The sequence below is a fragment of the Neophocaena asiaeorientalis genome, unplaced genomic scaffold (assembly GCF_003031525.2).
Source record: "Neophocaena asiaeorientalis asiaeorientalis breed wild unplaced genomic scaffold, Neophocaena_asiaeorientalis_V1.1 scaffold946, whole genome shotgun sequence".
NCBI lineage: Eukaryota > Metazoa > Chordata > Mammalia > Artiodactyla > Phocoenidae > Neophocaena > Neophocaena asiaeorientalis.
This window is the reverse complement of record NW_020175049.1, coordinates 1,708,000-1,732,943: the sequence shown is the minus strand read 5'-3', so window position 1 is coordinate 1,732,943 and position 24,944 is coordinate 1,708,000. Positions and strand designations below refer to the sequence as shown.

Genomic DNA, 24,944 nt, shown 5'->3' with positions numbered 1-24,944 from the left:
GATTCATTTACACTTAACTCAACAGAATCTCTTTTCACAGTTGTCAATCTGAGCTTTCTGAATGCTTTAGCTCTATCAAGTCTTTGTTCTAAGAACCAGAAGTCACCTTTTGCTCAAAGAAATGAAATAAAGTCAGAACCCAAATTGGAGTAAAATTCGAAATGTACAATTTGTTTTAATTTAATTTTTTAAAATTTTTGGCTGCATTGGGTCTTTGTTGCTGTGCACGGGCTTTCTATAGTTGCAGTCAGCAGGGGCTACTCTTTGTTGCGGTGCGCGGGCTTCTCACTGCGGTGGCTTCTCTTGCTGCGGAGCATGGACTCTAGGTGCACGGGCTTCAGTAGTTGTGGCTCTCTGGCTCTAGAGCGCAGGCTCAGTAGTTGTGGCGCATGTGCTTAGTTGCTCCACAGCATGTGGGATCTTCCCGGACCAGGGCTCGAACCCGTGTCCCCTGCACTGGCAGGCGGATTCTTAACCACTGCGCCACCAGGGAAGCCCAAAAGGTACATTTTCTTTTTTTCTTTTTTTTTTTTGGCGGGAGATACGCGGGCCTCTCACCGCTGTGGCCTCTCCCGTTGCAGAGCACAGGCTCCGGACGCGTAGGCTCAGCGGCCACGGCTCATGGGCCCAGCCGCTCTGCGGCATGCGGGATCCTCCTGGACCAGGGCACGAACCCGTGTCCCCTGCATCGGCAGGCAGACCCCCAACCACTGCGCCACCAGGGAAGCCCTAGGTACAATTTTTAAATTAGTTCTTACCCCCTTTTTAAACGCACATTTATTTTTACTTATCACATCTTCACTAAGCAAAAACTGCCTTGTACCTAAAGCCTAGTGAAGGTTCTCAGGCATATTTTTAAATACACACAGATCTTCAAAAGCAGCAAGTAATTTTTGTATCAAGCATATTTACATTAAGTATATTTCTTCTCTTGCCTTGGTTATATATACTGATGGTGGACTGTTCAGTGAATCCAAGTATACGCTGTTCTAGAGGCTGTTTTTTGTTTTTTGTTCTTTGTTCCCAAGTGCTCATGTTTTTTGCAAAGTCCATGTAATTTAATCTATGTAATTACCTTTTCAACACAAAAACTTCCGTGATGTTGTCTTATTCCAACAAAAATAGCACTATCTGATCCAACAGATTAACACTCCTGAGGCATCATACAATAACAATCCAACGTGGGCATGGGAAAAAGGAAAACCAAATATTGGCAAAGAAATTAGAAACGCAATTTTGCACTTCTACGGCGCTAACTCACATTTTTAACTTAAACATCACATCTCAGGACTGTTTGGGCACTGACTTTAACTTATAGATAGTAGTGAATTTCTTAAGGCTGATTAACAGTCTTTCAGACAATTTAAACATTATAAATGTTAAAAAAAAACAACTCCTGTTTCTCTGCCTTTGATAGCTAAACTTTTATTTCAGAATTGTGCATTTATCTCTAATATTCCAGACTCTAAGATAATGACAGTTAATTAACCTGGCAATAATTGTAGTTTATTTTTCAGAGAATTAAGCACACAATATGAACCATGTGCCAGACAAAACCTGGTCTTCAAACAGCAAGGTACTTAATGCCTAAAATCAAAATTAGATACAGAGGTGTTTTTTTTTCAGGGAATGAATGAGAATTGGGCTATTTAAAATAAATTCATTTAGCTGATTGCTTTTTAAATTAAAATAACCTTTTTTTTCTCAGTCCCAAAGTAATACATGCTTATTACCAAAAACACAGAGAAGTAGAAAGAAAGAAATAAAAGATATACTCAGGTCCACCCACCCAGAGATAAACATGTTGACATTTCAGTGGGAAGCCATACGGTGCAGAGATGAACTCAGGTTCCAGCCTTAGGCTGTGTGCATTCAAACCTAGCTCCACCACTTACCACCTCTGTGAGCTAGTAATTTAATTTCTCTGTCTCATCTTCCTCATCTGCAAAATAGAGGTTCAAGGATGTGGTGAAGATTATGAGATAAATCATGCAACGTCCCTGGCATATAGCAAACTTTCAATGAATGTTAACTCTTTGTTCAACTTTCTAGATTCTTTTTGTCTTAGCATTTTCATCCAGGGACATTGCTGGGTTTGATTTACATTTGAAAAGAGCACTGAGTGTCTCAGAAGAAAGTCACTGAAGATAGTTATAATCAGTAGTGTCTCAGAAGATAGTTATAATCAAAATATATTTTTCTTCATACTTCTTTTTTTATTTTATAAGGGGAAAATTGTAGATAAAATCTTGCTATTCCTAAAATCAAGGCTGGTGATTTTAAAGCACAAGCAAGCTTTTCTTTCATAAAACAAAACAAATTTATCATTCAACAATTTTTCATGCAATAACAAATATTTCAAGCTCTTCCACACAGATTGTCTCATTTAATGCTCATACAAAACTCTTTTGAAAGCACAAGACATTAGAATTATCTCCATTTTTTGAGCTAACTCTTCCCTTAGATTAATGATAGGTCATTGTCATTTCCACTTGCCCTTGAAGACCATATTTAGATATGGGGAGAAGTAAAATTACATGTCTCTCTGCTCAACACTAAAAGTTAAAAAGTCCACCTGCTTTTCCTCCCTTTTTTCTTACTTAGAGATACCACCACCCAGGAAGTGAGCCAAACTATAAACCTGTCACTCTATGGCCCTCTCTCTTCATCCCTCACAGTCCATGAATTACAGAGTCCAGTTGATTATATTTCCTGAATACCTCTGGAAACAACCCTTTACTTTGCACCTTCATTGGCACTGTCTGAGTTCAGGTCTGCAGTGTTGCAGTGGTCTTGGAGTTCCCCTCCCTGCCTCCAGTGTTACCTGCTGATATCTGCCAAAGGGAAAACTCTTCTTTGACTACCCATTACCCACAGACTAATGGCAGAAGGCTTTTCATAATCCGGCCCCTTCCCAACTAACAAGATACCTATTTATAAACCATCTACCCAAGTATTAACATTATGCTGTGAAATATACCTCTCCAAGACTAAAATACAAATATCCACTCTTTAGGGCACTCCCTTCCTGTTATCAAGGAAACCAGAAGGTTGAACTAGTGATCATAAGGTAGTGCTTGGTAAGCAAAGTCACTGCATAATCACGAGGGAGATTTTATGCTGGCTGTAATTGATCCCAATAAACTTTCCTTTATCCACAATAGAGTGTGCTTTTCCAGTGTTTGGAATACAGTATTTGCATCTACTGTGTTGTCTCTGTCTCTCAGACTCTATTAGGAAAGACTGATAAAAATGTATTTTCCTAGCTAATTCCCACCTCTTTATGACGCCTTCTCATATTTCCACCCAGTTAAAATTACATATTCCCCTGCCCATCCTATCCTAGTCCCGTATTCAGTGTTGGGTATTTCTACTATAGGACTCGTTAGTATTTTTATTACTATAGTTATTTATGAAGGTTGCTTTCTCCTAGAAAGCTGCAAGTGTTAGTGATAAAAATGACTAGCACTTGGGTCAACCAGAAGTGGGTTTGAATTCTGATTCTCCCACTTACTTGTTGAGTGGCCTTTGTCTAGTCCCTTAACCTCTCTGAGCTACTGTTCCCTCATCCATAAAGTATAGATAATATGGTACTAGCTTCACAGAGTTATTGAGAGAATTAAAAGACAAGCTGCATGGAAAACAATTTTCACAGTACTGGATGCATGGAAAACACTCAATAAAGTCAATCTTACTGATCATCTTTGCATTCAGCATGGCAGTGAGGAATCCTGTGACTAGGATGGGATCGATTATACAGCCTTGCTTTTACTTTTAGTGGTTTATCGATTTGGGAAAGCAAGAGCACTTTCTCTTTTAAAACATTTTGTCCATTATTGAGTGAAGAGACTTTCTCAGACAGTTAGAAATATTCATTTGGTTTACCTCTGTCTTCTTACCAGACTGTAAGTTACTAGAGGAGAGGCAAGATGTTTTGTTTTGTTTTGTTTTGTTTTGAATCCCCAGAAACTAGAAAGTACCTGGCACATAGCAGGTCCTTAAAAATATGTTTACTGAATGAATAGATAAATTTCTAGAAGCTGTTCGTAAGACAGTTCTGAGTTTATCATCTAGACCAGTGGTTCTCAAAGGTGGTCCTTGAATCAGCTGCTCGGGCATCACCTTGAGTTTGTTAGAAGTGCACACGAAGGGACCCCACCTCAACATAGCGTATCAGAGGTTCTGGGGTGGAGCACAGCCAACTGTGATTCAACAAGCTATCCAGCTGCTTCTTACGCCTGTTACAGTTTGAGAACCACTGACCAGACAGTTAACACCATTCTATAAATCTCCAAAACATTATGCCAAACAAAAGACATCAGAGACAAAAGAATTATTCCTTTCACATGAAGTTCTAGAATAGGCAAAACCAATATAAGGTGAAAGAAACCAGAATAGTAGTTGCCCTGGAAGGTGGGGTAAGGGGTCGGGGTAGGGATTTGAACAGAAAAAGGCATGAGGAAAGCAGATGGCATGGGTTTATGCCTATGTCAAAACTCATCAAACTGTTTACTGAAGACCTGTGCATTTTGCTGTATTTAAATGCAATGCCAACAAAAAATGAAAGTAATGCTCTTTGAATTCTTTCTGTATAAGTCTTATCAGCAGGAGATCTATTTTTACATTGCAATCTTAAGATGATCTGTAAGGTCCTGCATGATCTGACCCCCTACCAACTTTTTCTAGCCTTATCTGTCACCACTGCTTCTGTCACTTTTTCAGTCTTTCATCAACATTAACCTTTCACTTTCCCAATGGCATGTATTCCTATCCGGCTCCAGGGCCTTTGCACAGGTTGTTACTACTCCCTTGAATGTTTCTTCCTTTTTACCCGGTTAACTCCCATTCTTCTTTGGTTCTCATTCTTTTGTCTGTTCCTCAGGGAAACCCTACCAAATCTCACTTTGTTGTACGTCCATGGACACTTTTGTGGGGCTGCTATGTACACTTGTGCAGGTTGTTCATCTTAACAGTGGTTCCCAGCTGAGGTAATAGTGGCTAGAATCCAATTTGTACTCTACTTACAAAGACTTGCACATGGAGCAGGGCTGTGTTGCCCGGAAAAGGGCTGCCTTTTTCTAATTCATCAAAGGCATAGTCCGCTTGCCAAGCTGTGCCTACTTTAGGTTGCTTCTGTCTATTGAAGTGCCTCTTAAAATATAGCACAAAGATACTACACAGGCTAGCAGCAGCCCTGGCCTTGTACTTCCTCTTCATAGTATTTCACAGTTGTAATTTTACATTTATTTGTGTGATTATTTGGTTAATATTTATTTCCCCCACTAGACAGTAAGCTCTAGTTTTGCTTGTTATCAAGTATTTCCAGCACCTAGAACAGTGCTTGGCACAGAGTGAGTACTCAGTAAATATTTATGAAACACATGAGACATTTTTTACTGCTGGAAGAATATTATGCTTTTTGAAGGTAGAGTCTGTATCTTATTTTCCCTTTTTCCCTCCTCCCCCACTCCACCCCTTACAATTACCTTACTGCTTTGCACATAAATGGCATTCAGTAAATTCCTCCTGATTGATTTAAAAATGTTCAAAGAAGCCATAGATGTTCTATTCACAGAAAAGTGGATCTGCAAGCATATGATTACACACTGCCTGGGTGATGATGAACAGCTGCTATTTATGAAGCAGAAGAGACAAAAATCGTTGAATGAATGAGAAATAGACTTCAACTGAAATGATAAGGATTTAATTTAGCTTTTGAAACTAATTTCCTGATATGAAGTTTACAAGATACTAGAAGACAATACAAAGGGAGGCTGTGAATTTTCTTTTTCTTTGAAAATACATGATCTTTGAGAGTTTCCCAAGATAGATCAACTACTTGTTTAAGGGATAAGGGGTATTTCTTTTTTTTTTTTTTTTTAATTGATTTATTTTTGGCTGCACTGGATCTTTGTTGCTGCGTGTGGGCTTTCTCTATTTGTGGCAAGTAGGGGCTACTCTTCGTTGTGGTATGTGGGCTTCTCATTGTGGTGGCTTCTCTTGCTGCGGAGCATGGGCTCTAGGCATGCAGGCTTCAGTAGTTTTGGCACGTGGGTTCAGTACTTGTGGCTCACGGGCTGTAGAGCGCAGGCTTAGTAGTTGCGGCACACGGGCTTAGTTGCTCCGCGGCATGTGGGATCTTCCCGGACCATGGCTTGAACCTGTGTCCCCTGCATTGGCAGGCGGATTCTTAACCACTGCACCGTGAGGGAAGCCCTAAGGGATATTTCTGACTTGCGCTCTCAACAATCTAAGATAGATTTTTTTTTAATAAGGTTTTTCGTAGGGGATAATTTAACAGAACAGTTGCAAATTTTCTCTCATTAACATCTTACATCACCATGGTACATTTGCCAAAATTAAGGAATTGAAACACATAACTATTAACTAAACTCCAGACTTTATTTGGATTTCCCATTTCTCCAGTTATGTCCTCTTCTGTCCCAAGTGAGACAGCTTTTTGATGTTCTTCAGTGGTGTATAAAAGATTGTGTACTCTAAATATCAAGCTCTGAATAGAAACCCATAAATCTACAGTGGCCTGTGTCCTTCATCTTGAGGCAAAAGTACTTTCCAATCAACCAGACTTGAATATGATCCTTAGCTCTGCCACTTTGAAAAGCTGTGTGTCTTTGGGCAAATTGTTTAATTACACTAAGCAATGGTTTCCACATTTGTAAAATGGAGGTGGTAAGACCTCTCCAACTGCGATCGTTTCTGAAATCTTTCACAGTAAGGGAATTCAGTGTTGGAAAACATGACTTTTGGGCTTCCCTGGTGGCACAGTGGTTGAGAGTCCACCTGCCGATGCAGGGGACACGGGTTTGTGGCCTGGTCCGGGAAGATCCCACGTGCCACGGAGTGGCTAGGCCCGTGAGCCATGGCCACTGAGCCTGGGCGTATGGAGCCTGTGCTCCGCAACGGGAGAGGCCACAACAGTGAGAGGCCCGCGTACTGCAAAAATACAAAAAAAACAAAAAACTTATGACTTTTTATAGGTAACTAATCTTTTGCATTTATTAAACTAATACCATAACAATATCACTCTAAATAGCATATCTGTGATGTTTTATATATGTTAAATTAGAAGAAGGCTGGGGGGGAGGGATAAATTGGGAGATTGGGATTGACATATAACACTACTATATATAAAATAGATAACTAATAAAGACCGACCGTATAGCACAGGGAACTCTACTCAATACTCTGTAATGACCTATACGGGAAAACTATCTAAAAAAGAGTGGATATATGTATATGTATAACTGATTCACTTTGCTGTATACATGAAACTAATGCAACATTGTAAATCAACTATACTCCAATAAAAATTAAAAAAAAAAAAGAGGGCTCAGAGGATCCTGACTAAAGACTCCTTAACCAAACTTTAGTCAGGCTCCTATGAGCCCTGTTCTCAACTAGACCTTATCCTTCGACCTGCCTAGTTCAGTTGTAGCAAGAATTCTGCTAAGTCAGTTTAGAAAGAATCCTCCACCTTTGATACCTGATAACCCTGGCAAGTCAGTTTAGGAAGAATCCCCCTACGCTTGGGGTCTCCTCTAATAAATTTCCATCCATCAACCCCCCTGTAGGGGTGCAAAGACTTTCGCTCTACCGTCCTATGTTTGAAAGCTGTATCTATGAAATAAACCAAAAACAAGCTAGTTAACAGGAGAAAAGGTTTACAAATTTATTTATTTTTAATATTGTATGCACAGGAGCATGGCCATGGGATAAAAGTGAATATCAAAAAAAGCAGTGATATTTGAGAGTTTATATCATCTCAGTAGGGAAAGAGGAAAGAGGATGTATGCCGCTTAGGGGAGAGTAATGTTTTGGAAAGATGAATGGGCCCATAGAATAGAAAGGAGACAATGGTCATTTGTGACAAATTTTCTCTGGATGTGGTGTTGAGTTCTGACTTCTAGTCTCCTCTTCCATGATAAGAGTCAATCATCCCTGGTTGATGAAACTGCTGGAAAGGGGATGTATGAGAGTCGAGTTCCTTCTGGAGGATCTATCTTTAGGCAGATAAGTGGAGCTCAGAGAAGTCTGTGTTTCAGGCGCCTTCAGCTCAAAATAATTAGTATGCCAGACTACAATTCTGCAGCCTGTGGAACAAAAACCACATTGACAGAAAGATAGACAAGATGAAAAGGCAGAGGGCTATGTACCAGATGAAGGAACAAGATAAAACCCCAGAAACACAACTAAATGAAGTGGAGATAGGCAGCCTTCCAGAAAAAGAATCCTGAATAATGATAGTGAAGATGATCCAGGACCTCGGAAAAAGAATGGAGGCAAACAATGAGAAGATGCAAGAAATGTTCAACAAAGATCTAGAAGAATTAAAGAACAAACACCTAGAAGAATTAAAGAACAAACAGAGATGAACAATACAATAACTGAAATGAAAAATACACTGGAAGGAATCAATAGGAGAATAACTGAGGCAGAAGAACGGATAAGTGACCTGGAAGACAGAATGGTGGAATTCACTGCACAGAACAGAATAAAGAAAAAAGAATGAAAAAAAATGAAGACAGTCTCAGAGACCTCTGGAACAACATTAAATGCAAAAACATTCACATTATAGGGGGTCCCAGAAGGAGAAGAGAGAGAGGAAGGACCCAAGAAAATATTTGAAGAGATTATAGTTGAAAACTGCCCTAACATGGGAAAGGAAATAGCCACCCAAGTCCAAGAAGCACAGAGAGTCCTAGGCAGGATAAACTCAAGGAGAAACACGCCAAGACACATAGTAATCAAATTGACAAAAATTAAAGACAAAGAAAAAGTATTGAAAGCAACAAGGGAAAAATGACAAATAACATACAAGGGAACTCCCATAAGGTCAACAGCTGATTTCTCAGAGAAACTGTACAAGCCAGAAGGGAGTGGCATGATATACTTAAAGTGATGAAAGGGAAGCACCTACAACCAAGATTACTCTACCAGCAAGGATCTCATTCAGATTCGAAGGAGAAATCAAAATCTTTACAGACAAGCAAAAGCTAAGAGAATTAAGCACCACCAAACCAGCTCTACAACAAATGATAAAGGAACCTCTCTAAGTGGGAAACACAAGAAAAGAAAAGGACCTACAAAACAAACCCATAACAATTAAGAAAATGGTAATAGGAACATACATATTGATAGTTACCTTAAACATGAATGGATTAAATGCTCCAACCAAAAGACACTAAAAAGAATAAAATACCTAGGAATAAACCTACCTAGGGAGAAAAAAGACCTGTATGTAGAAAATTATAAGACACTGATGAAAGAAATTAAAGGTGATACAAACAGATGGAGAGATACACCATGTTCTTGGATTGGAAGAATCAATATTGTGAAAATGACTATACTACCCAAAGCAATCTACAGATTCAATGCGATCCCTATCAAATTACCAATGGCATTTTTTTACAGAACTAGAACAAAAAATCTTAAAATTTGTATGGAGACACAAAAGACCCTGAATAGCCAAAGCAGTCTTGAGGGAAAATATGGAGCTGGAGTAATCACTCCCTGACTTCAGATTATACTACAAAGCTACAGTAATCAAGAAAATATGGCACTGGCACAAAAACAGAAATATAGATCAATGGAACAGGATAGAAAGCCCTGAGATAAACCCATGCACCTATGGTCAACTAATCTATGACAAAGGAGGCAAGAATATACAATGGAGAAAAGACAGCCTCTTCAATAAGTGGTTCTGGGAAAAATGGACAGCCACATGTAAAAGAATTAAATTAATACCATACACAAAAATAAACTCAAAATGGATTAGAGACCTAAATGTAAGACTGTACACTATAAAACTCTTAGAGGAAAACATAGGAAGAACACTCTTTGATATAAATCACAGCAATATCTTTTTTGATCCATCTCCTAGATTAATGGAAATAAAAACAAAAATAAACAAATGGGACCTAATGGAACTTAAAACCTTTTGCAAAAGCATAGGAAACTACAAACAATATGAAAAGACAACCCTCAAAATGGGAGAAAATATTTGCAAACAAACAACTGACAAATGATTAATCTCCAAAATATATAAACAGCTCATGCAGCTCAATATTAAAAAAAAACAAACAACCCAATCAAAAAATGGGCAGAAGACCTGAATACACATTTCTCCAAGAAGATACACAGATTGCCAACAAACACATGAAAGGATGCTCAACATCACTAATTATTAGAGAAATGCAAAGCAAAACTACAATGAGGTATCACCTCACACCAGTTTGAATGAGCATCATTAGAAAATCTACAAATAATAAATGCTGGAGAGGGTGTGGAGAAAAGGGAACCCTCTTGCACTGTTGGTGGGAATGTAAATTGATACAGCCACTATGGAGAACAGTATGGAGGTTCCTTAAAAAATTAAAACTAGAACTACCATATGACCCAGCAATCCCACTACTGGGCATATACCCAGAGAAAACCATAATTCAAAAAGAGACATGCACCCCAATGTTCATTGCAGCACTACTTACAATAGCCAGGACATGGAATCAACCTAAATGTCCATTGACAGATAAATGGATAAAGAAGATGTGGTACATACATACAATGGAATATTACTCAGCCATAAAGAGGAACGAAATTGGGTCATTTGTAGCGACATGCATGTATCTAGAGACTTATACAGAGAGAAAGTCAGAAAGAGAAAAACAGATATCGTATATTAACACATATATGTGGAACGTAGAAAAATTGTTCAGATGAACTGGTTTGCAGGGCAGAAATAGAGACACAGATATAGAGAACAAACGTATGGACTCCAAGGGGGGGAAAGTGGAGGGGTGGTGGTGTAATGGATTGGGAGATTGGGATTGACATATATACAGTAATATGTATAAAATGGGTAACTAATAAGAACCTGTTGTATAAAAAAATAAAATTAAAAATAAAAAAATCAATATTCCAAAGCAGCATACTGCAGGTGGCATGTCCTGAACTCTTTCACCCCCCGCCCCACCACTCTTCTCTTTGATTATAAATCCCCACCTATCCTTGCTGTATTCAGAGTTGAGCCCTATCTCTCTCTCCTACTGTGATAGTCTTGACACTTATTACAATAGTCCTAAGGTTCCTTACTGTTTTAACAAGTGTCAGAATAATTTTTTAACATTAGCAATAATGAACATTAACTAATTTCCATTTATTATCCGACTCATCAGACAAATTTTAAAAATATCTCTCCTAGTTTTAATAAAACTAAAATATTTTAAAAAATATTTTTGCTTTGTTATGGATAACGTGCATGCTGAAAGGCACTTTCCTTCCATATGTCCTTTATCCAAATGTTCAGCACTTTTCTGATTTTATTAGTAGAAGGTGACTCCCACTGATCCCAGATACACAGAGTAATTTGGATTGGAAACGCTTTAGTTAATTATCCTTTATTTGTAGAACTATATTCACAAACATCCTTATCAACAGATAAGTGGGGTATGTTTGTCTCTGTCCGTGAAAATGTCATACCAAAGCACATCTTACTTTCTCAGTGGTGATTCCATACCAGTCTCATCTCTCTCTCACCAACTGAGGAGTGCTTAGCAGCGCCTGGCACATTAGGAGTTCAACAAACAAGGGCAATTACTATTACTAAGATATTAACTTTAATTTTTTCAGCTTCGTTATTTTTCCTGAGTCTTCATTGCAGAAACTTATTCTGCCCTGCGTTTGCTTTACCTTCCCTTACTCATTCTCAACTGACTTCTCTCCTTATCCCCAAGAGTGACTTGCAATCTGCAGTTAATGAAACAGAGATAATGGTATTCTCTGTGTTAAGGCATCATGCAGAAGTAGTTCTAATACACTAGAGTTTTACCGTGGGTCACTCTATACTGTTTATCCAATGGGTGATGTAATGAGGTCTAAAAAACAAAAAAATATATAATATCAAGTAAGTGATCAAGAAGTATTAGGTGCCTTCCTATAGCTTCATTTTTACAGATGAGGCCCAGAAATACGTTGTCACAGCTAAGTTCCAAAAAAGGGGGAGGGAGGGGGAACTGGCTTTTATTTCTTGTCATAGTTCTCCTTTTCTGGGCTATTCATTTGGTTATGTGTCTTAATCACCCATCTAACAAATCCACGAGGCTCACCAGTGTATTTGGCACCTGTCAACCGCCCAGATACAGTAACACAGCAAACATTTTGGTGAAGCATAACAGTTTTGTTGCCTTCCCCTAGAATTTTATTGTATCTGGTGTGCCAAAAAATATTGTCCGTCATTTGTCTCACAGTCGCATACATGCTTGGAGATGACCATTGACTTTTAGGCCTTGTCGTTCAGGGCCTTGATAATCCTTTAACAGGTAAAAGAAGCACTCTGGAATGTAACTCATTGGAGTCTAGAATTATAATTTTAGTATATTCCTACCTAAACCCTACCCAATATTGGTACCAATTGGACGAGGATAAACATTCATCGCAATAAACGTTCACTAGAATAAATATTCATCAAGAAACTACGAGGCATTCAGGGATTATGATTTTGTAGCGTTTAGAAATCCATCCTGGACTACGGAAACCCGGTGGAAGACTACCTGGTTCACAAACAAGATTTCAAAGAGGAGGGGCTTGGAGGAGGCGGGTCCGGACAACCAAGCGCGAGAATACGCCCCAGCGCATGCGCACCCATTAGCGGGTAACTCCCATTTGCTAGGTAGGGGAGGAAAGTGAGAAGCAGTCTACAATTTTAAAATTTCTCTTCGCAACCGAAAATTAGATTGTGATCAGCTTCCGTGAATAATGTGAGAGCGTTATTCTCCGAGTTCAAGATTAAGGACCCTTGGCATACACCACTAAACCAAGAGGTGACTTCTCGTCTCGTCCCCCGTCTCCTGGGACATTGATAGGCTAGTCCATTCCACAGACTTTCGAGTCCTTGCAGCGGGTCGGGGATCGAAGGATTGGGCCAATAGCGGCTGAAACGTCTTTGGAAGGAGGAAGGTGGTGAGGGGGCATCCCTCTGAGTTCCGCCTCTCCTTTTTCGAGGCGGTCGTGGGGAAGGGGGACGTACGAAATATTGCCCTCGAAAGCCAAGGATCACACCTCTCCGTGCAAACCGCCGGGAGGGCGGCGGGAAAAGGGCAAGACGGGAGTGGGGAAAGGGAAGGATCCAGGAAGCCGCGCGGGAGGGCGCGCGCGCGCGCCCCTTTTTCAGCAGTGTGGCGGGGTCGCACGCACGCCCGCCTCGGCGGCTGGGCGCGGTTTGCGACAGTGGGGGGAGTGGTGGAGGTGGCGGCGGCAGTGGCAACTTTGCGGCAAGCTCCGGACGGGCTTGCTTGACGGCGGTGTGGCGGAGGCCCCGCCCTAGGCGGCAGGAACCTGGAGGGAGGCGGAGGAATATGTCCGAGAGGGAAGTGTCTACAGCGCCGGCGGGAACAGACATGCCTGCGGCCAAGAAGCAGAAGCTGAGCAGCGACGAGAACAGCAACCCGGACCTCTCTGGAGACGAGAATGTGAGTGCAGCGCTGAGCAGTTCGGACGGGACTTTGGAGTGAAAGTTTCAAATTCTTTTTAAACTGTAGGCGCGGGGGCGGGCAGGCGGCTGTTGGGGGAGGGAGAGGTGTCAGTCACCCTCTACTCAGGAAAACGCGGGCGTGGAGGAGAACATCGAACTTGCCTCTACGGGGATTTTGAGCTGCGGCCGAGAGCGAGCGGAAACTTGACGAAGGAGAGTGGTTTTAGAGAGAGCGTGGAGGTGGAGGTCAGAGGGCTCTGAGATCTTTTTGCGTGCATGCGGAGTGTCTGGGCCTTTAGGCAGATTTTGGGAGAGTGCGGATCTGAGATTCCAGTAGTTTAAAAGGCAAGTTAGAGGTTTTTCTAAGACAGTTGGAAGGAGGGGCCAGCGTGTGTTAATGGACTTTTAAAAAGGAATTTAGGTTCCGTGTCACTCGTAGACCCTTACCGACTGTCCAGGATGGGAAGATTAGCTCTTAGACGTAAGAGATTTCGGTGACTCTTTTAAAGGGGCTTTTGTGTCCGTTCCTGTCTTGTCCGTGGAGAAGGGGCGTGCCTGACAGTCGGCTTCTCTTCAGGAGGAGGAAGATTGAGAGGGTCGTCTACTGACTTGGAGGGGGAAACGACCCTTGAGGAAGGAATGAGAAGGGACAGTTACTCTTTTGTAAGTTTTCACCAAGATAAAGGGGATGACCTGGAAGATTTTAGGCCGCTGTGGTTAGGGTAGATGTCTTTAGGTGTGGGCTCGTGGCTTCGCATGTGTAAGGTGTTTTGGAATCAGATTTTTTTTTTTTTAACTCTTAAATGTATCTTGGTAGTGCTCTAGTTCGTCCCAACAGTTAATCCCAATGTTTTTAGGTGAGACGCCAGTAATGACCGAACTGACATTAATTTTCAGTTTCATGTTTTAAGTTTATATCCAATAAGGTCAGCAAAATGTCTTCACAGTTCACTCAACGAATTACTACTCTGAAATGTGAACCCTCCGAGGTAACAACATCTGATTATCTTTTTTAAACCTTTAAAGTGTTATAGGAAGGTGGTGTAAGTTCTTCTTTTTCTCAGTTTAGCTAGTTTTAAGAATAAATGTTGTACCTTACACACCCAGTTCCTAAGTTCTACATCACTGCATCACCGACTGAAGCACATATATGGCATGGTGTCAAGACCAGAATTTTCACTGAACAGATGGGAAAGAATTCTTTTTGCAGATAGAAGAAAGATATTTGGCAGATTGTCAGTTTGTGGGATTTGGACTTGAAATTTCTGGAAGGCTTAGGTGTTGAATGTTACTTTAAATCTGTTTTTTTTCCTGTTTGTGCTTCCCAATCTTATTATATATTGGGATCTAACATTTTTGACCCTCTTCATTCCAGCCCTTGGTGTCTATTTTATTTCCACCTCTTCTTAAATTTCTCTAGGCAGATTAGGTTAGTGACTAGGAGCACAAACTGGATCTCTTAGGTTAAAATCCCCACTCTACTGCTTACCGGTTGCTTGATCTTGAGCAAGGTGCTTGACCTAGTTGCCTTAGATTCTTATCTTAAAAATGGGGATAATAACGGTATTTACCTCATGGGATGTTTGTGAGGATTAAATGAGATAATATAAGTAAAGTGCTGAAAAGAGTGCCTGCTCCTTAATAAGTATCATACAAGTGTTAATTACTATTACTTCTTTTGTAATCACATTGTCTAGACTTATGTTTCTGGCCCTTCCACATATATTAATCAGGCAGAAATGTAATGAAAATGTCAATAACCTATTAGACTGAGGAAAATTTCAGGGAACCAAATAAATTGAAAGGTTATTTTCTTTTTACAGACCCTTAAGAGGAATGTACTCCTTGATGCATACTAAAGCTATTCAGAACTAGATGATTGGACTAAGCTGTTGTTTTGGTTCCTCCATTTGGCTGGGACTTTTAACCTTTATTGTGCTTTGGACACCTTAATAAATCCTGTGAAACCTTCTCAGAATAATAGTTTCAAATGTATAAAATACAATATATAAGATTACAAACAAAATCAGTGATAAAATTATAAAAAAGTTACAGAATTTTAAAAAACAAATTTAAGATTTGTTTTAATAAAGTGCTTTAATATCAAGTGCTTCTTTATTAGCACATTAAGTAACTAGGTCTGCAGTGACTCTGATAGTTATGATGGGCATAGACAATTTTTGAGATCTGTAACAACTATAATGTGATATAAAAATACCTGATTTCATTGGTGAGAAAGTCACAGCTACAGTAACATTAGCATGTATGCTGCCTGCATTATAATAGAAGGAAGTAATAGATTTCACTTAAAGATAGTGAAACTTAAAGTGCAACTTTAAATTTATTTATGTATTTGTTTATTTTGCCGCTTAAGTTCACAGGTCCTCTGAATTTCATCCAGGGACCCAGATCTAGGACATAAGTTAAGGGAAGCGAGTGGAGAACTCTATAAAAATGAGTTCAGAAAAAGCTAACAAGGGCAGTGATTTTACTCTTGAGGGAGCCAAATAATGACAGGAAGGCCAAAAGCAAGTGGAGGAAAGAATGTGGTGTTTTTGAGTTGGAGTGAAGGTAGTCTGAGCGCTTGCTATGGTTAAAGTGAATCAAAGAATTGAAAGGACATTAAAATTTTTTTCAATTGAGGTATAATTGACTAATAACATTATTTCAGATGCACAATGTAATGATTCGATATTTGTATACATTGCAAAATGATCAGCACAATAAATCTAGTTAACATCTGACCTATTTTAAGTTTGTTTTATATGTATCTGCCATTCTATTAACTTTTTCATATGACTGCAGAGTAGTTAGCTTATGGAAGAATACTAATAGTTGTCTGGTACTGAGATCAGAAGGCTGAATCTGGAGACATGTCTTTTGCTTAAGCAGCCTGTGGCAAGATTAAGGGCCAAATTACTATCCCTGTTTCCCTGTTGAGCAAATGCAGATGGTAGTGCCATATATGTTGCATAGTACCATTCTGTATTTTGAGGAGGGGCCAAGCTGGAAGTCAGTTTGTACACATATTAGATACTTAGGAAAGGTTTGAATTTAAAGATAAAATGTGAAAGCATGGTGACTGTATTTCGTTTCCATTTGACTGCTCGATTTCCATTTGATCTTGATTTGCCTATTTGAGGAGATGGGTAAATTAAGTGGTTAAAAGTTTATACACATACACACACACGCATACACATACATGTAATGTGCCCCAATTATTAACAAATGTTTTGTGTGGCTTCTTGATTAGCAGTTGAATTTTTAGAATGGAAAGAAGAATTTTCCAGACTGGGAAGAAGCTAGTGAATGTCTAACCGTTGTATTATTTCATTTCTCTAGTGTTGAAAGATAATTTTCAGAAAAAGAATAAATTTTCAGAAACATTTTATTTTACTCATATGAGGGAACTGGGCAAGTGTAAGTCAAACAGTACAAATGTATATGGATTAAAGGAATGTAGAGATGAAATGGCAAATGGAGACAAAAACTTTTCTTCAGCGTGGAAGGGAAGACATTTTGAACCTCTACCTTTGGATTATGCGCAGTGTAAGAGATGTAAGATTGTTCAAAGGCAGTGAAGGGGGTTAGAATCTGATAACACGGAGGAGCATGCAGTAGTTAAATAGTTTTCCAGTGAAACACAAAATTGTTTTCTACACTAGGTTTTAACTGTGTAAATACAACTGAAAGGTAGGGAGAAATAGAGATTAACAGTGATTTCAGGACTTCCCCAGTGGTCCAGTGGGTAAGAATCTGCACTTCCATTGCGGGGGTCCGGGTTTAGTATCTGGTCAAGGAACTAGATCCCACATGCATGCCACAACTAAGACCCCGGGCAGCCTAAATAAATAAGTAAATATATATTAAAACAACAACAGCAACAAAAAACCCAGTGATTTCAACCTAGGAACTGAACTCTAAAGTTTTACATTTCTATATCTATAAAAGCTGATTATATTTACATTAAATTACAGTCTAGATATTGAGCATTACTATGTGCCATCTATCCACTTCATTCTCTTTCACCCTAGATAACCAGTATATTTTAGAATGATTTGTGTATTTTTTTTTTAAAGCGTTCCATTTTGGTAGGAACCATTCGGTTTGAAAAACCACCCCTAAGAACTACTGTATAATACCATATAGTTTTTAAGGAATTAATATGAATTTTTAATAAACTTTTTGATACTCCAGTTAATTTTTAATGTTGTATAATATCATAAAACCAACTTTAGGAAGCAGTAGTTTAAAAATAACCTCTAAGACAATGGTTCCTAATATGTGTTCTCATAGGTGTTAATAGGCACTCCATGAAAAAAAGCTTCCTCTGGAATGAATTTAGTAACTACTGCCCTAAGGTGATATAGGTTTAAATAAATCTCTTTATTCCAAGAAACACTTTGGAATATGTAATCAAAGGAGGTAGTGAAATCCTCTTCTCAGAGTAGAGGACCATTAATATAGCTTGTGGACTGGAGACAAGGTATAAGTTAGGTGAATTTTCAAGGTTTCCTGCAGTCACTTCTACATTTGGAAGGATTTTACTTTACAGTGAGTTTCTGGAGCTCTATTATATGAGTATTTTAGAGCTATGAGTCAGATTTCACTTGTATATAGCACATAACATGTAGAACCTAAAAAAATTCTAAATGGTTTAAGTGTTATAAATAAGCAGAGTTTGAATGATAATCAGGATTTTCATCTAAAGTAGGAAGCGCTAACACTGTAGCCTCAAATGGCCACCCACTCCCATGCTCCAAACTGAGCAGCAGTCAAATAAATTATGAAGACATGTAGGTCAGTCAGCTTTAGGAGTCATAGCTTTTGGTTTTGAATACCAGCAGCCCTAACCAGCAAGACACCATTTAGGCTCTCTAAGCAGCACTTCCTTATCTAACAGTACCTTGTATGAAGAGCATTAAAGATGAAGTGAGGCAATGTAGTAAAGTGGCTGGCACAGACCAGTGCCTTGTTATTTAAAGGCAGTATTATTCTTAACCATTAGCGTCATCATGGTTAGCTTTTTTGTTTATATTTTTGCTGAAATATCAAATATCCACAAATCCTTATGTGTTTGTGTTTTATTTTTATTTGGAGACAAGAATAAATTTCTTCATTTCTTGCAGGATTTATTAATTAATTCTTTTAGGCCAGTCAGTAGCTACCCAGTATGAACTCATTTCCTAAGTACAGTATTGCTGTTTCATATAATTTTTTCTGATTTGCTGCTCATAGGATGATGCTGTCAGTATAGAAAGTGGTACAAACACTGAACGCCCTGATACACCTACAAATACGCCAAATGCGCCTGGAAGGAAAAGTTGGGGGAAGGGAAAATGGAAGTCAAAGAAATGCAAATATTCTTTCAAATGTGTAAATAGTCTCAAGGTATGTACAGAAAGACACAGTCTATGTGCTGAATGATGGGTTCCAGAGTTATTTCTCAGTGGTAAACATTTTATGCTCAAGATACTCTGTCAAGTTAAAAATATTATAAAATTATAATAATCTGAAGTTTTGTTTGTAGGGCAGACTGCATAGTTATTATAATCCATTCCACATTTGTTTAGCTTTTTTTGTTTATTTTACATTAAATGGGTAGTACCTAGTATTGCATCTGGTTTTTCTTTACTGTTTTTATTGATTTTGAGAAATGTTACTCTTCATATTTTGGTAAAACTTAAAAGCATAAGCCACTTTCTGGTACCTGTTACTGAAAAAAACTGAATGTGACTCATTAACTTTGAGTTAGCATAAATTGAAACAGATGTCTTTGTGCAGTCTTTAAAAATTTAACTCTTTTATTTGTAATTGTTTTCAAAGAAAAAGGTAGAAATTAAAAATTTTTTTGAATATTCAATATTTGGAAAAAATAAGTTGGAGTTACTTAGGTTACTACCTTCCTCAATAGTGTTTTTATTTTTAAAAAGGATTACTGATATTTACTTTAAATGTTTTACATGTATTCATTTCCTGTTTTTTAAATTTGGGAGTGTTTTACCTGTGCTGGGCAAAAATATACATTATATTATCTTATACATATGTTAGATAGATTCTTTTAAAAATATCTAAATATACTTTAAAGTCTTCGGAAAGCATAAGAAGCTATGGCTTTATGGAAATTATTTTCCTGTCCATGTAGCAAAATTCCTTGCTCAGTGTGTCAAATTATATTGTCTTAAAAGGAGGGAAATTAATCTCAGTGGTTGTTTTTTTTTTTTTCCTTCTTCTAAAGCAAAGTGTGCATTGTAGTTTCATGTTAATATTTAGGTATATTAACCTATTTTTACGTAGTATATCTGGAAGGTGGTTTTAACTGCCATTTGGATATTTTGATTAAATATTTCCAAAGCCTAAAGCTATGGCTTTTTGAAGGATAAGAAATAAATGTTGTTATACTTTAAAAGTGAAATCAGTGCCTTAAAGTGAATATGAAAGTTACTATTAAACACCAGGAGATTGCCAGTATAATTAAGGCTGAAAAATAACTTTGTGAACAAAACTGAATACTTGTAGCACAGGGAACTCTGCTCAATATTCTGTGGTGGCCTAAATGGGAAAAGAATTTGAAAAAGCTGTATATGTATGGCTGAATCACTTTGCTGTGCGCCTGAAACTAATACAACATTGTTAATCAACTCTACTCCAATGTAAAATAAAAATTTTAAAAAACCTGAATACTTGTTTTTCGTACATCTCCTTATAGCCTCCTGGTAACTGTGAAGTTACAGCCCACTGCCTGCCCTGGCCCCCACTGTTCAAGTATTCCTGTTCATTATAAAACTTCTTGGGTTGTTTTTCTTTTAGGACCCAAATTCAAGGTTACTTAAAGTTGTTTCTATAGAACTGTAGAAAGCAGTGGTTTGAATGGAGTCTGATATGCTTCACTGTACTAGGGAAATTAAACCTAATAAAGTTTAATGAGTACTGGAGAAACTATATTAACTGTTAGGTTATTTGTTATTTCAGAAAAATAAATTGTGTCCTTATGTCGTAAGGGATTAAATGCCTTTGCCACAATTACCCATTTTATTTTGATTCAGAAGCATGCAGTTGGGTTTAAGGATATAGAAGGCAACTATCAAAGTATTTTCATTGATGAGTACTTGTTACCTAACCTTTGATTTAAATCTTTAATTGTTATAAAGCTTTATCATGCACCAGTATTTTAAAATGTGAAAACTGGACTAACAGATACCTTTTAAGTGTCAAAAGTCAGTTTATATATGATATATAAAACTGCAGCTTGCATTTTGGAAAAAAGTTATAATGGGAATGGTCAGTTTAGTACCATTTTTTGGTTTCTAAAATATATTAATTTTTCTTATTTCTTGGTTATTTTATAGGAAGATCATAATCAGCCATTGTTTGGAGTTCAGTTTAACTGGCACAGTAAAGAAGGAGATCCATTAGTGTTTGCAACTGTAGGAAGCAACAGAGTGAGTGTTAAGGGGGCTGTTTGGCATTTGGCTTATCAGAATCTGGTGTTAATATAACATTGAAGTGTAATGATTTTGAAGTAAACTTTGTATAGGTAGTTTGACAGTATTGTTCCTTTATGTAAAAGTGAAGCATTCTAGAAACTGACAAAATTAAAAGTAATATTCATGACTGAAAATATATCTTAATTTTATATATACTCCCAATTGTTCATGAAACAGGTTTCTATTTACATTTTGTACTCATAAATATTTTGTTTTGAGTGGCTGAAAAAATTGACCTTGCTTGTTAGAAGTGACTGTGATAGTTGTTTGTCAATTTAGGGTAAGAAGTCTGTGATTTCTTAAAAATAATAAACATAATTAGTTGCTATCTGTAAATGGAAGGCGTAAATCCAGTGGATTTATGTAATAGTTACTGAAAATATTTTAATTATATGCAATAAACATTTGTTTTGAATTGTTTTTAGGAAGCCAGAGTATCTTGAACTGAGAGAATGCATAGAAAAAACCATGCTGGGCATGTTTTGATGTAAATGATTAAACTTTTTAGTTAAACCTGGGGCTGAAAAAGTGGATTGCAAAGACTTGTTTATTTCCATTCACTTCTAAATAAATGGGAAAAAGGAAGATTCCCTAGTGCTTACCAGGGAGAATCAGGAGTTTTCTGTTAAGCTGAAATCGCTTCGGAAGAATTGTCCTTCTGATAAGTCTTTACTGTGTTAGCTGACATTCTGCTTATTCATTAGTACTGTACTAGGAGTTATGAGAAGTAACAGAGAAACAGATTGGCGTATTTGGAAAAAGAAAGGCGGAGGAAATTGATGACTTGGTATGGATTGACAATAAACAAAGTCACTTTCTTTACCTTTAGCACAAGAGGGTAGGGGAAGGAGGTGAATCTGAGAGGTGTTCCATAAATTGTTATTTTAATTGAGTGAAATTAAATTTATGCTTCTTTAGTAATTGTGCTAAGCTTTTTAGAGAAATAAAAGACCATGATTTTTAATGCATGACGTTTCCTATATTTGTTTGCTGTTTTAGTGTTAGTATTCTGTTCTCAATCAAAACTAACTTGGGAGTTGTCAGCTGAGTATTTTTCACATGTCAGCATATTTCCAAGCTTTTTTCCTCTTTTATTCTGAAAGTTTGAGGATCATACAAACACACATGCATCTATTCTGGGCTAGAACTTTGCTATTCCTGTTTTCTAAAAAGTAAAATTTGGCTTTAAGTAATTTCCTGGAAGTCTTTAAGGAAGTTTTAATTAAATTTAAAGCTCTGTTGCTTTTACTGGTCATTGAAGTTCTGAAAATTTGAAACTCTATACTCAAGTTGATAACCTGGGATAACAGCGTTTTTTGGTGTTTATTAGCCAAATGTAGGTTGTGATATGTAGCTTGAAAACAACAATTCAGAGGGAAATTGATGTAGTTTGAAGAAGAGGTTAAGGTTATTTTTTCCAAAAATTGGGAACATAATCCATTAATTCATTTGAATCCACTTTTCAGACATCACTATAAACCTGATTATACTTCACTAACTTCACCATCATATTAGTATAATTAGAATTAGTATAGTTTGTGCTCCAGTATGCTCATTGTAATGTTCCAGGCTTTCTAACCAAAAGAATCCCTGTTCTCATTTAAAATGACATTGAATTATACGTTACTGAATTATAAAAAGGTCTGCTGTTTGGACTTCTTTTTTTAAAAAAAGAAAGAAAAATAAAGCAAATTAATCTCTTAAGACAACCTAGTTAGCATCCATATAAGGAATTTTTTTTAGACTATTAATGTAGTGATTATCTTGTTAATAGGTGATGATAGATGACTTAAAGGATCTTTATAGAGTTCTTATAGACTCTTATTAAGATTAATAACAGGTTATTGCTAACATGACTAAGCTGTAAGAAGAATGGAAAGAAATTTATAAAAAATTTAGTATTATAGAGTAAGCCCTCTGTATCTGTGGGTTCCACATCCACAGATTCAACCAAGTGTGGATCAGAAATATTCAGCAAAGAAAATTCCAGAAAGTTCCAAAAAGCAGAACTGGAATTTGCTTTGTGCTGGCAACTATTTATATAGCATTTACATTGTATTAGATGTCATAGTGGTCTAGAGATGACTTAAAGTATATGGGAGGATGTGTGAGGTTATATGCATACACTATGCCATTTTATAAGGAACTTGAGCATCCTCAGATTTTGGTATCTGTGGGGAGTTCTGGAAGCAATCCCTGGCAGATACCAAGGGACAACTGTACATAATTGAATAAAGTGTATATATTATTAATTTTAGAATATGTGACGAAAAGGCCACTGTACATCAGAAAGTTAATATTTGATGAGCAATGTCCATGAGAAACTTATTAGGCAAATTTTAGATTTTCTTTTTTTTAAATTTAATTTATTTATTTATTCATTTTTGGCTGTGTTGGTTGATATGTAGCTTGAAAACAACAATTCAGAGGGAAATTGATGTAGTTTGAAGAAGAGGTTAAGGTTATTTTTTCCAAAAATTGGGAACATAATCCATTAATTCATTTGAATCCACTTTTCAGACATCACTATAAACCTGATTATACTTCACTAACTTCACCATCATATTAGTATAATTAGAATTAGTATAGTTTGTGCTCCAGTATGCTCATTGTAATGTTCCAGGCTTTCTAACCAAAAGAATCCCTGTTCTCATTTAAAATGACATTGAATTATACGTTACTGAATTATAAAAAGGTCTGCTGTTTGGACTTCTTTTTTTAAAAAAAGAAAGAAAAATAAAGCAAATTAATCTCTTAAGACAACCTAGTTAGCATCCATATAAGGAATTTTTTTTAGACTATTAATGTAGTGATTATCTTGTTAATAGGTGATGATAGATGACTTAAAGGATCTTTATAGAGTTCTTATAGACTCTTATTAAGATTAATAACAGGTTATTGCTAACATGACTAAGCTGTAAGAAGAATGGAAAGAAATTTATAAAAAATTTAGTATTATAGAGTAAGCCCTCTGTATCTGTGGGTTCCACATCCACAGATTCAACCAAGTGTGGATCAGAAATATTCAGCAAAGAAAATTCCAGAAAGTTCCAAAAAGCAGAACTGGAATTTGCTTTGTGCTGGCAACTATTTATATAGCATTTACATTGTATTAGATGTCATAGTGGTCTAGAGATGACTTAAAGTATATGGGAGGATGTGTGAGGTTATATGCATACACTATGCCATTTTATAAGGAACTTGAGCATCCTCAGATTTTGGTATCTGTGGGGAGTTCTGGAAGCAATCCCTGGCAGATACCAAGGGACAACTGTACATAATTGAATAAAGTGTATATATTATTAATTTTAGAATATGTGACGAAAAGGCCACTGTACATCAGAAAGTTAATATTTGATGAGCAATGTCCATGAGAAACTTATTAGGCAAATTTTAGATTTTCTTTTTTTTAAATTTAATTTATTTATTTATTCATTTTTGGCTGTGTTGGGTCTTCGTTGCTACACGTGGGCTTTCTCTAGTTGCGGCGAGGAGGGGCTATTCTTCGTTGTGGTGCACGGGCTTCTTATTGCAGTGGCTTCTCTTGTTGCAGAGCACCAGCTCTAGGCACATGGGCTTCAGTACTTGTGGCACACGGGCTTCAGTACTTGTGGCTCGCAGGCTTTAGAGCGCAGGCTCTGTAGTTGTAGCGCACGGGCTTTGTTGATCCGTGGCATGTGGGATCTTCCTGGACCAGGGCTCGAACCTGTGTCCCCTGCATTGGCAGGCGGATTCTTAACCACTGTGCCACCAGGGAAGTCCTAGATTTTCTTATATGTAGTTAATAATGTTCTAAAACTATCCAAAGACTTTAAAGCTTTAAAAGAGGATAAACCACGGGAATTCCCTGATGGTCCAGTGGTTGGGACTCCCTGCCATAGGCCTGGGTTCATTCCCTGGTCAGGGAACTGGGATCCTGCAAGCCTTGTGGTGCAGCCAAAAAAAAAAAAAAAAAAAAAAAAAAAAAACAA

General features: G+C 37.6%; 1 protein-coding gene across 3 annotated transcripts in view; it reads left to right on the top strand.

Moving 5' to 3' along the window:
* Positions 1-12,896: 12,896 nt before the first annotated feature.
* Positions 12,897-24,944, top strand: part of EED (embryonic ectoderm development) — a 33,718-nt gene continuing 21,670 nt past the window's right edge. Inside the window, exons 1-3 of one of the 3 annotated variants that reach the window (XM_024763595.1) lie at positions 12,897-13,484; positions 18,725-18,877; positions 20,836-20,928. In XM_024763595.1, the coding sequence (XP_024619363.1) occupies positions 13,371-13,484; positions 18,725-18,877; positions 20,836-20,928 (360 nt within the window). In that variant the 5' untranslated portion in view covers positions 12,897-13,370. The remainder of the gene's footprint in view (positions 13,485-18,724; positions 18,878-20,835; positions 20,929-24,944) is intronic. The other 2 variants (XM_024763594.1, XM_024763596.1) reach the window with 2 other exon arrangements.